The sequence below is a fragment of the Callithrix jacchus genome, chromosome 7, assembly GCF_049354715.1.
Source record: "Callithrix jacchus isolate 240 chromosome 7, calJac240_pri, whole genome shotgun sequence".
NCBI lineage: Eukaryota > Metazoa > Chordata > Mammalia > Primates > Cebidae > Callithrix > Callithrix jacchus.
This window is the reverse complement of record NC_133508.1, coordinates 153,040,235-153,053,165: the sequence shown is the minus strand read 5'-3', so window position 1 is coordinate 153,053,165 and position 12,931 is coordinate 153,040,235. Positions and strand designations below refer to the sequence as shown.

The window sequence follows — 12,931 nt, the reverse complement described above, 5'->3', positions numbered from 1 at the left end:
TGTGGTGACAGCTATGCCAGGGAGGAGGAGCATCCTGCACAGGTCATTTGCTCTGAATCGAAGGAAGAGTGGAGTCTCTTCCAGGAGAGAGAGGGAGAGTGCAGGCCCCACTCAGAGCAGGGAGGTCCTCCTGAAGGGCTGGCCCGCAGCTGTGCTGCCTCTTGTTACAAACACTCTTCCCACACAGCATCCTTCTGCGAGAAGAAGAGCTGTGTCAGTTGTGACGCTTTTAGAGGAGAGTAGCAGAAAATCTACTAAAGATAGGTAACAATAAGGACATTCCACATTTCAGGAAATCTTAGCTGTGGCTCTCTGTAACGTTCAATTTTACTTTAGGTTCCACTAAGAAAGGAAAAAATGCTACCAGTTTAGCTATGACTTACCATAAAAGATGCATTCTAATTTCAAGATTGTTAAAATATACACACAAAAAAATACATCTTAACAGTGATGAAACACAGTAAAAGGAGTCTGGAGATGGGGACTTTCTAGAATTCGTTTAGAGCTGAACAAACTCATCAAGGACCCAGGTTCTTACCCTCTCTCTGCCATACTCAGTGTCTTTAGATGTCTCCCCTCATGATTAAAAGATAGCTGCAGTGGCTCCAAGCATCATATTCTCATACAGCAATATCCAAAAGAGAACAAAGAAAAGTTCGTCTCATATAGTCCCTTTAGGAATGAGTAAAACCTTTTTCAGAATCTCCCAACACATTTCCCCTTGCAGCTTATTAGCCAAAATTGCATTCTGTATTCATGCCTAAACAATCATGGCCAAGAAGTGAATTACTCTGATTGGATCTCTAACTAATTGATATTCACACCCTCCCGCCCTCCCCTGGGCCTGGGCCCCCCACAGGACCTGTGACACTTGGAAACGGTTGGGATTTTGTGACAAGGAAAAAGCAGAGGAATCTGCTGTAGACATAAAACTGAAATGCTCCTTTCTACCCGCATGGTCTCCAGGAGGTATGTGCCCTTCCATGGACACACACTTAGCATATTCTTCCCTGGGGGACTCCTGGCTCTGAAAACCTCCCCAGAACCATTCTCCTAGTCCAGAGCAGGCCCCGAAGTGTTACAAGAACGAAGTCAGTCTGTCCTTGCCCTGTGCCACCTCTGGGAGTCAGTGAGCCCTCCCCAAGGGGCACACAGGAGCCAGCAGAGGGGAGCGTGAGAGAAGGAACACACCCTCCTTCATGTTGCTCACATTCCAGGAACTGCTGGCTTCGTAAATATTCCCCACAGTTTCTAACTTAGGCGTAGCCTAGTCACAACTCAGTGGCCACTGATTAACCACAGCAAAGGCTGAATCCCGCTTTCACGGAATTCTTGCCTTCCCAGGCATCTATAGAGGAAATGTTCAGTGATCGATGGCAGACAACAGCCACAGTGTGTGGTAGGGCTGCATGAGCGTTCCTGATGTAACCACTGAATTAAAATGAAGAGAGCACCGGGAGTCGGGGGACAGGCCTCAGGGTGGCTGGGACTTGAATGGGGCTGAGGACAGGTAGGTTTTTGACAGACCGAGTTGGGGAGAGCTTTATTTATGACTGAATCAGGGTTGGCAAATATATGGCAGGCAGCTTGTCTGGCACCCTTGTCTGTGGTGAATATGACTGACTGTTCAGGAGACTCTTCTAAGGAGTCTTCTCACCCCAGCTTTCTCTAACCACTTGCACAGGGTGAGCCTTATTTTCTCTCCTTACTTTGAAGTCACTGTTACTTGATATCCTCACATAAGATCAGTCCCAGGAACCAGGCGAAGTCTTTTGTTCCTGAAATTCACTTATGTTGGGGTTGGGAGCACAGCATGGAGTCTGTCTGCTCTTACGTGCTACTGGGTTTGCTCTGGAAGCCTCTTTATCTCATCTTCCTCAGGTGCAATCCTGAGACTTTCCAGCGAAAGCTGCATTTGTGCCCCTAGACTTCACAATTCAAGTTACAGTTTAAATTACATAGACCCCTAGGTCTATGGGGAGGAGTCCACCCTTGGTTAGAACCAGAACGTGGAAAAACACCAGTGAGCGCAGGTCCATCCACCAATTCTCCTTCAAGGTGTTTGGCAAGAACCTACTGCCTTAAACCCAGCCACCTACCCGCCCTCACTGCCAAGTTTGAGGTTGAAAGATTTAAATCTCTATCATATAATTTTTCTAAGATTGAGCTGGATAATTTTCAGCAGTAGGAAGGAAAACCCATTTTTAAAGACCCTGAAGACTGGGTTAAGTGAATCACATCTGAAAAGAGCCAGATCTCTCTCAGTGATAACATCTGTCTATTTAAAAATCTCTGCGTGGTTATTTCACCTTTTTGGATTTCACCTGATATTTGATTTTGTGTTAACAGTTATGTGTTCAAGCAGAGGTGCCTCTATTCTTTCCACATTTAGTCAGTTCCTCCATTTGAGACAAAAAAATATAACCTATCAGTATAACCTAAATATAATCCACTGGCCAGTGTTCACAGTCCTGGGCTCTGCCATCACACAAAAATGTGTAAGGATTCTGTAACTGCCCCCATGTAACTTGTAATATAAATGAAAAGACTCATAGACTTCACAATTTAAGTTACAATAAAAATTAACATGTGACTAACTGCCAACTAAGTGGTATTTGCAGTGGGTGCATTAGAGGTCATTCTAAACGGGTAAGGAAAGAAGGATTTGAGTTAGGTTTTAAAGACCGAGCTGTAATCAATGGAGAAGAGAAAGAATGGGGACTGCAAAGGCTGAGGAGAGGGCTTAGCGAGCCGGGCGGGGCAGTGGGCTCTGTTGGAGTCTGAGGACTGGGGCATGATGGGCAGGACTCAGAACATTGGGGAGGGAGTGGGGACAAGTATAGAGGCCTTTGAATGTCAGGGTTAAGTTGGTAAACAGTAGAAGGATAATTAGGGGCCGAGGGTAAGGTATGATCTCCACTGCATTTTAAAGAGATCATACTGGCAGAAGTGGAATGAGTGAGGAATCCCAGGACAGAAAAAAAAGGCAGATTATTGATGCAGTCAGGCCTGGAGAAATTAGGGTATAACCTACAGTGGTTTGCAGTAGGAACTGACAAGAAAGAGACAGAAAGATAAGAAACAGTACTAAACATTTTTAAGTCTAACTAATTGAACTCAGGGACAGAAGAAATCAGAATGGCAAAAGATGTGAGTGAGAGGCAGAGTCAAGCCTCCCAGTAATAATTCATGACTTTCAGATGGAAACCTGAGTTACAGCTGTAAGTAAGGGGCCCCTGCTCCATCAGAGGAAGGGGCCGTTGCGTAGAGCTACAGATGGAAGAGCAGCCTCAGTCTGTATTTCTCCAGAAACAAAAGGCTGATAGCCATTTCACAGCTCTGGATGTCAGTTCCCCATAAAAACCTGTAAGACTGAATACATCAAAAGGTTGAATAGATTCCAGAGATGAAAGTGAGCTCTCCTTCATGTCATATTTAACCACTATCGTGTCAAGAATCAGAATCGTGTGTTTCATTCAGGAGATCTCTGTGCTGAGCGGGAGGCTGAACTGGCTCAACACACCCATTCCTGATTTTGTGTCTAATCTAAACCAAAGCAATATGCACACTGCCTGAGATACGAGGAATTATTCATTATGTCATACCTTTATGGACATGTCTGTCAAGACTCTTCCTACTGCAAATCACAGACACCTACTCAAATTGACTGAAGTGACAGACATTTATTGACTCACGTGCTTGAAAGGTGCAGGGTTAACACTGGTCTCAGGGACTCAGATGACGTGACCAGAGTCCAGTCTGGAGCCATCTCTTGGCCCTGCTTTCCTTTGGCCCCCTTCTTGGGCAGGTTTCTTCTCCATGTGACAAAACGGCTGCCAGTAGCTCCAGGCTCCATGTCCAGAGTGACTGCAGAAGTAGAACATGCTTCTTTCATTCCAACAGATCCATCTAATGCCCCAGGGCTACCTCTCATTGGCAATATTGGACCTCATGCCCATCCTCGCACTTGACATTGTGGCCAGTTGCTTGTGGCATATGCCTGGGCTTCATGCCCACTGTGGAGCTGGAGGTGAGTCAGCCCTCTCAAACCACATGTGCCGAGAGTGGAGGTATTCCTTTTACCTAATAGAGAAAAAGAAGGGGATTCTGGGCAGGGAAAACAGCAGGCCACAGCAGGGCCTGAAGCCTCCTGCTTGTCCTTGGTGTCATGGGGCATGACATGGGTTTACCCACCCTTCGTTCCTTGTCCACCACATCTCCCTTCCCTAAGGCAGCCCAGAGTGGCTGGTGATAAAGGTGTTCATAATCCATGCTCAAAGTTCCGGGAAGTGGGTCATCATTGAAACTTAGCACCACGCAGAATAAGGAAACTACAGGCCGTGGGTAAGCCCCAGGTGCTGGCAGTCAGCCAGTGCTTCCCAGCTCCTCCCGGGGGGCTCCGCCTGGAACACAGGTTTGCCAACAGCCAGGTCTGAGCTTGCTCTATCTCCCAGTGCTGCCTCTCTGGATAGTGGCAATAAGAATTCTTGTGAGATCAGGAACCTTTTTCCCGCTTCAAATGTGTCTTATAAATAGAAAGAGCAATAGACACGCTTGTGGAAATTGACATTTTTTCCTCAGTGAATAATTTTCCAAATAAGAAAGATACCTACTCTCCAGCAATAAAACAAGAAGAAAAATATGCTAGGATACCATTTACGAATTTGCACAGCATACAGTATGAGGGGACAGCACTTGAGGAAACAAACAGGCCCAGTGTTTGGAAAATCTCGCTCCGTTATCACAGGGCACCATTCACTGATCTGGGCATTTCCTTTTCAGAATAGGTTCCAGAGATATCAGCCCTTCATTAAAGAGTGTCCTAAACAGGCACATTCAAGTGGTTCTTAAGGACATAAATCCTTCCAGCCTTGACTCTCCTCTCCAGATTGACTAGGTCCCTGCTTCTGAGTAGATGACTGCCAAACTTTGTAAGGGAAATTGTCCCATCTTCTGGGATAAGCTTTCCTATCTGACATCCTTGGTTCTCTCTTCTTGGGGATGGAGTGAGTTTCCCTTCCTGTGATAAAGATCAGACATAACCTCCAAGCAAGAGGGGTGGTCAATCCCAGCACAGGGCAGGAGGATCCAGCTGTGGGAAATGAGGACAGGGCGAGAGGGTAGTCAGACTGACTGCCACCTATGGCCCTTCTCAGGGCCCTCTGTGTCAAGGCCAAGGCCTGGAGGCCCTCCCAAGGTCTCTGTGTCCACTGGTTGCTAAGGGGAGAAGAGAGGACGTGGCAGGAGTGACGCTGGCAGAGGAGGGCTGGGGTTGCTCAGTGTTTCCTACGCCCCATCCACTCTAGTCTCTTTCAGGGCACTCTTGGAAGAAGCCCCCCGTGTCTTCCAAATTCCACCAACCTGCCCATCTGACTTCCTGTTACATACAGTTGCTCTCTCAAGTGGGTAGACACCCCAGGGGTCTTCTTTCTAGGGTTACAGAGTAGGGAGCGAGCCCCTCAGCTGTTGCAAGCCTGGAGAGACTGTGTGCTCGGTGCATGAAGTCATGTCTGTGAGCAGACGATGTTAACAGGTTTTCTCCAAGAAGGGGTTGCCCACACACACAGGAGCCACTCGGCTCTCCAGGATCGCAGCCTGGCTGCGGCTGTCTCTCGCTGTGGAACTCAGAGTCTCCGAGCCTGGCTCTGACTGGCTGGATGTTACGTATAAGGAAAGCGTTCCAGTGCTGAACAGCAAGAGGGTGGCTTGGCTTGTTAAAAACTCTGACTCACGCTGGTCATATTTTTTTACTTCTTGGTTTTCACTTGTACCTGATGGCAGCTGGATACCAGAGAGGTGTCGTAGCTCACAGTGTTGGGAAAACTTCTCTAGAGCAGTTTTGTAAGAAGTTGGAGTAGAAAATCATTTCCATATTGCAGCTAACAGAACTGAAGAGTAGGAGGACTTACCTAAAACCACGGCTGGCAGACCTGGATTTCTGGCTCCCAGCCCTGTACTTTCAGAGGAAAAACCAGGAATCATCCATTCTACATATCTCAAGCATTTTTCTCAAGGAAGAAGAAAAATCACTCTACTGCCATTTATAAATTGCAAAATAAGCCAATTTCTAGCTAAGAGCGTTACCATTCTTCAGAGATTCTGCTAAAAGGAAAGTATAGGGGTTCAAGGGGTGCACTTCAGAGTAGGCCCCCCGGGTTCAGTTCCAGTTTTTCCCCTCACTAACCGTGCAGTCTCACATAAATTATTGAATTTTTTGGTGCCTCGGACTCTTCAGCTGTGAAATGTGAACACAGTGAAGCACAGCACCTGTGTTGTGGTGAGCCTTCAATACATATTGGCTGTGGTTGCTACAGATTGAGCACCCCAATCTGAAAATCCAAAACCCCAAATTCCCCCACATCCAGAACTCTTCAAGCACTAGCTTGACTCTCAAAGGAAATGCTCGTTGGATAATTTCAGATTTTGGATTTTCATATTAGGGATACTTGACCACTGTAATGCAAAGTCTCCAACATATGAAAACATCCTAAGTCTGAAACACTTGTAAGTTGCGAATATTCTAGATGTTTGCTTTACTATGTGCATTCAGGGGATACTGGAAGGGAGGAAGAGTTTTTAATGTAGGGGCATAACATTTTTTTTAGATTAAAAAATAGTCATTAGCAGATTATGTAAAACCATCTGCTACTAGAAAGCCATTAAAAATGATGACCACATCCAGTCCCCAAAAGGGAAGAACCATTTTTAATGAGTTTATGCCAGTAGGTCATTAGGAGGCTTTCTCTCATTTTTATGTTAATGAAAACGATGCTTCTAGCTTAAAAGAAGAATCTGAAACCTAAGAAAAAAGTGATGGAATTACCTGGGAACAGGTTCCGGATCTCACCCCGGCTAGAATGACTATTATCAAAGAGACAAAGAATAACAGATTCTGGCAAGGATGTGGAGAAAGGGAAGCCTCATGTATTCCCTCATGTGGGAATATAAGGTAGAGCAGCCGCTATGGAGAACAGTACGGCAGTTCCTCGAAAAACTAAACATGGAGCTGTCATCCAGCGTTCCCACTGCTGGTATATATCCAAAAGAAAGGAACTCGGTGTGTCAGAGAGATATGTGCACTCCCACGTTTATTGCAACACTGTTCACAATCGCCAAGTTATGGAGTCAACCTAAGTGTCCATCAGCAGATGGGTGGATGAAGATATGTGGTACTTAGACACAGTGGAATATTATTCAGCCATAAAAGGAATGAAATCCTGTCATTTGTAGCAACACGGACGGAACTAGAGAACACTATGTTAAGTGAAATAAGCCAAGCACAGAAGGCAGAGATCACGTGATCTCACTCATGTGGGAGCTAAAGAAGTGGATCACATGGAGGTCTGGGGTAGACTGGTGGTTACTGGAGACCACTAAGGGTAGGGGGTGGGGAGATAAAGAGAAGCTACTTAATGGATACAAAAATAGAGTTAAATAGAAGGCAGAAATTCTTGTATTCTATAGAACAGTAGGGAAATTATATTTAACAATAATTTTTATATATTTCAAAGTAGCTAGACAAGAAGAATTGTAATTTCCCAACACAAAGATAAATGTTTGAGGTGTTGGGTATCCCAGTGACCCTGATTTGATTCCTATACATTGTACATATGCATTGAAATGGCACCTATACTCCCAAAATATGTACAACTATTACATGTCAGTAAAATGCTAATACAAAAATTTAATTTTAAAAGTTTGTAAAAAGAAGGTGTCCCAGGGACAGTACTTGTGGTAGCATGTCACAGAGATCACTGGCATCCCAAAGCGTGGCTATTAATGATGAAAATGTAATTTCAAAGTGTTTTCTATTTTTCAAATCAATGGAAATAGGACCCGGAATGGGGAGTAGGCATGAGGGATTTGGGAAGTAGTCGTATGTTTGTCACACCTGCTCCTGTCGGAAGGAGACAGCTCTACAGAAACCATCTTAGAATTTAAAATGTGGCTGTAATTAATTAATTACATCCAGCAGCTATTTTTTGAGGGGCAGACCATAAAAAGCATAAAGTATCCTTGGAAGCCACAGGCGACCTTTTGGCATGCCGAGTATTACAGCCGGATTTGGAGCTGTATCCAGCAGGCCCAGCGAACTTTTCCTCTTACAGAGTTTCTTCTGCTTTTCCCTTCAACTCCAGCAAGCAGTGCTCATTTGGAGCTGGGCTGAGTCACGTGCCCACACATACAAAACAGAGGCTTGCCGAGAAGAGGCCTCAAAGCTGAAGCTGCTAGGGCAGCCAGGTTGTTTTTGCCATGAGTTCTGGGATTCTGATAACCTAAGAATGAAATATTGTTCAAATAACCAAATTTTCCTGAAAAGCTCATTATTTCAGAAGGATAAGGATTGTTGCCTGAGGGACCAGACAGTTTCCTTTACAGTGAGGAGCAACTCTGGCCTCCTCAAAGCTCTGTGCCCCTGTCCACTGAGACTCTCACCTCCTCAGGAGCCTCCCTCTTTCCAATAATCCAGGGTTTCTCGGGGGGTGAAGCAACCATCCTCATGTGCTTGGCTTTGGAGAGCCCAGCTATGTAGTTGCTTCATAGATGTTTGCTGAGATGTGTTTCCAGCATATATCTCTAGATGGTGGTGGCAGCCAGGCAGTCTGGAACTGATTTGATTTTTCTCTGTCTTACCTACTTATCCAATGCACACCGGCCAAGAATTCTGCTTTGTGCAGGGAGTATGCTAGAGAGGATGAATAAGGTTTGTTTGTCAACTTGAAATCTATAATGAGAGAATCTGAGAACCTGCAAAAGCACAAAATGGAAGAGAGCAGGGGCACAGTCAGAACACCAAGAATTGCCAGGTGGCTGGAGCATAGGATGGATAAGGATTTTGAAGGGACTGGTCTGTAGGCTGTGACTTCCTGATAGATCTGCAAACGGCATCACGTAGCAATTGTGGCAATAGCAATATGTGGCAGTGGGCACTTTCTGCAGTAAAGGTCCACCAGGGGACATTCTATCAAGGAGCTGAATGCAGTGTTGTTGCTGCCACCCTGCATTCAGCCTGTTTTTGTGGGGTGGCCAAACAGAAGTGTGGAATGGGGATTGGGGCCACCGGCCAGGGCGTCCTGCCTGTAGCCGTCTTGCCTCTCACACCTCCTTCTGTAAAACAGAAATAATGAGGCTTGATTACCTAACCAGGTTGTTTTGAGAAGCCAGTGAGATGATGGAAGTGAAAGAGCTTTGAAAACATTGCAGCGCAGTGAATGACTTTTTCTTTTTCAACTTTCATTTTAGAATCGGGGGTACATGGCAAGTTTGTTACAAAGGTATATTGAGTGATGCTGAGGTTGGGGCTGTGACTGAACCTGTCACCCAGGTAATGAATATAGTATCACATAGTTTTTCAACCCCTGTGCCCCTCTAATAGGCCACGGTATCTATTGTTTCCATCTTTCTATGCATCTGTAGCCAATATTTAGCTCCTACTGATAAGTGAGAACATGCAGTATTTGATGTTCTGTTCCCGTGATAGTTTGCTTAGGATAATGGCCTCCAGCTGCATTCGTGTTGCTGCAAAGGACATGATTTTGTTCTTTTTTATGGCTGCATAGTATTCCATGATGTATTTGTACCACATTTTCTTTATCCAATCTACCAATGTTGGGCTGGGTTGATTCCACACCTTTGCTGCTATGAATAGAGCTGCAGTGAACATGTGCCCTTTAGGTAGAATGATTTACTTTCCTTTGGGTATTTACCAATTAATGGGATTGCTAGGTCAAGTGCTAGTTCATCTGAGTTGTTTGAATCATCGCCAGACTGTTCTCTGCTGTGGCTGGATTGATTTACGTTTCCGACAGTGTGTAAGTGTCCCCTTTTCTCCTAGGCTTGCCGACATCTGTTATTTTTTACTTTTTAACAAAACCCATTCTGACTGATGTGAGATGGTATCTCACTGTGGTTTTGATTTACATTTCTCTGATAATTAGAGATGACGAGCATTATTTCATGTGTGTTACTTGCTTGCTTGTATGTGTTCTTTGGAGAATAGCCTGTTTATGTCTTTTGTCCACTTTTTAATGGAGTTATTTGCTTTTTGCTTGTTGATTTGTTTAAGTTCCTTGTAGATTCTGGATATTAGACCTTCGGTGAAAGACATTTTTAAAAACAATGAAGTGTTTAGGCAGTGGGGCCAACAACACTATTGTTTTTAATGTGATATCATTTCTTGCATTACCACGTCCATTCCGTCATGAAACTATTCTTTTAGAGAAAAGGGAAAGGGAGGAGGTGGCAGAGCTGGACCAGCAGGAAATAAATACCCGCCTCAGGACTGCAGAGCTGGGCCTCATGGCCCTGAAAAGAACCCTGAGGCCAGGCCTGGGTGGGGCAGGAAGCACAGCAGCCTCGCCTGTGGCTCCCAGTAGGTCTGTGAACAGCCAGATCTGCCCACAAACCACCATCAGCAACCCAGAGGAGCCCCAGGAAGCACCCTGTATGCCAGGCCCAGGGGTTCCCCACGGAAGCGGGACACCAGCCCCTACCCTCCCTGTTAATGGTAGTGGTTTCCAGGTGACTCATATAAGTCAACTGCAAAAAATGAAATAGAGGCCAGTAGCATTATTTCAAGTAAGACAAGTGCCAGGTCCCATATTGTATTCTAACTTATCTCAGAATCAGAGGAGGAAATACAGAAAGGCTTGGCTTTGGTTCTCTCAGAACCAGAGCATTTCTGCCCTTTCTCTGTAAGAACTGCACCTGGGGCCTGACTAAGTAGTAAGTGAAATCCCCACCTGAATGATGGCTGCCTCAATCCCTAGAGAGGCAGGACAGAGTCAGGGTCTTTGGCAGGCTTTTTGAGGCTCATAGGTATTTTTCTTCCAGCTCCGCCAAACACCAGTTCTATGACCTTAAGCAAATCACTTAACCTTCTGGGGCCCAGTCCCTCCATGTAAAACATGGCAGTAAGAATAGCACCTCCTTATGGTACTGTTAGCATGCTCTGCAGTGCCCAGAGTCTTGAGCCTAGTTGGTTGTGGAGGCACCAGAGTGCCAGGCGCTTTCTTGGTTGGCTCTCAATGGTCTCCTCTGACCTCTTCCCCACAGGGCTCTATGTTCTGGTTGGAGCCGGGGCCCTGATGATGGCCGTGGGGTTCTTCGGGTGCTGCGGAGCCATGCGGGAGTCACAGTGTGTGCTTGGATCAGTAAGTGGGGCGTGGGGGTAAATGGTGGGGTCGGGGTGAGGGTGCAGCCTTCATCTGAAGGGAGTCAGTGCCTCTGGCCCCCGACTCCAGCCCCTCCATGGACTTCCTGAGCTCTTGGCACGCACTTTTCCTCCCTGAGTCTTGGTTTCTCCATCTCTTACACGTTAATAATATTACCTGGATTCTGGCACAGTGACTCAAACCTGTAATTCCAGCACTTTGGGAGGCCAAGGCAGGAGGATCTCTGAGCCCAGGAGTTCCAGACTGGCTTGGGCAACATAGAGAGACCCAGTCTCTACCTGGTGTGATGGCACACACCTGTGGTCCAGCTATTCAGGAGGCTGAGGCAGGAGGATCACTTAAGTCCAGGAGTTGGGAGGCTGCAGTGGGTCACGACGGTACCCCCGCACTCCAACCTGGGTGACAGAGAAAGAACTTGTCTTGAAAAAAGAATAAAAAGAATATTATCTTTGTTCCTGCCTCATATGGGAAGTGTGAAAAAGAAATGAGGCCATTGTTATACCATGTTTTGGGGAGGAAAAGTACTTAGTCATTGTAAGGATTGTTCTTTAAAAAAAATAATATTTCACTGTGGGTGAGGCAGCTAAAAGATTTCTATAGCCAGGGAAGTGCTGTTACCTAAAAGGAAAACATGTATGTTTGAGACCAATAACTTAGCCAAAATCCCTCTTGTGGCTTATTCTAACAAGCGGCCTCTTTTTTAAACAAATCAGATAATTTCAATTAACTGCCAGTGTAGCCTGAGAGAAACAGGAAGGAAGAAGAGGGGCAGGAGGAGAGAAAGTGTTGATATTTCTCCACAGGGAGTCAGAAACAGCAGTTTTAGTAGCCAGCCTCTCATCTCTCATTACTCACTGTGATCTCTGGATTGTTAACTCTGACTGCAGCCTCTGATCTCTTGCCATGTGAAATGTCTAACTTGTTTCTTTAGCCATTCCTTCTTTCTCTTTCTCCTACTGCTGCGCTATTTGTCTCTTATTTATCACTGAACTTAGTTTGATCAGAGCAAATCCATAGACCAGAACAGAAATCCCTCCAGAATTTCACCCCACTCCCATCTCCACAGAGAGGCCTTTCGAGACCACAGAGTCTCAAGTCATCCCCTTCCCCAAGCCCGGGCTGCATCAGTGACTCTCTCTCTCCTGACCTTATATCTTTATGGGTCTTTTGTGTCCGTCAAGTATTCACTGAGCACATAGATGCCTGGCGCTGTTCTATGCGGTGGGATTTTTGTATCACTAACTGAATTTACCTTATTTACTTTTTAATTTCTTTGCTCAGTTATCGTATATTCCCCTATCCAATCCAAGGTCCGTGATAGCAGTGACACTGGGATTTTATCTTGTTCACCGCTGTATACTCAGCACCAAGGACAGTACCCAGTGCAGAATAGATGCCCAATAAACAATTGCTGAATGAATGAATTAATGAATAAACAAACCACATGAAAGCAACTCACCCGTTACATAAGGAAACTAAGGTGCAAAATAAATATATTAAAAAGGTATTAAATTGATGAAATTAGTATTTTCTCTCCTCTACAGTTTTTTACCTGCCTTCTGGTGATATTTGCTGCTGAAGTAACCACTGGAGTATTTGCTTTTATAGGCAAAGGGGTAGTAAGTAAAATTTACTTATAATGTTTTTTTCTATGATGGTTAAAAGTGTTAGAATGTTGTTACCCACAATATTATTAAGAAACCAAATAATCTCCAATATTATAGTTTAAACAGAACTTTTTAACTTAGAAGTGGTGT

At 45.1% G+C, this 12,931-nt stretch overlaps 1 protein-coding gene across 2 annotated transcripts in view; it reads left to right on the top strand.

The window, feature by feature from the left end:
* The window catches only part of TSPAN2 (tetraspanin 2), a 44,631-nt gene that overhangs the window by 17,535 nt on the left and 14,165 nt on the right, over window positions 1-12,931 (top strand). For both annotated transcript variants that reach the window (XM_035252550.3, XM_002751270.7), the window contains exons 3-4: window positions 11,056-11,153; window positions 12,719-12,793. In XM_035252550.3, coding sequence (XP_035108441.3) covers window positions 11,056-11,153; window positions 12,719-12,793 — 173 coding nt within the window. The remainder of the gene's footprint in view (window positions 1-11,055; window positions 11,154-12,718; window positions 12,794-12,931) is intronic.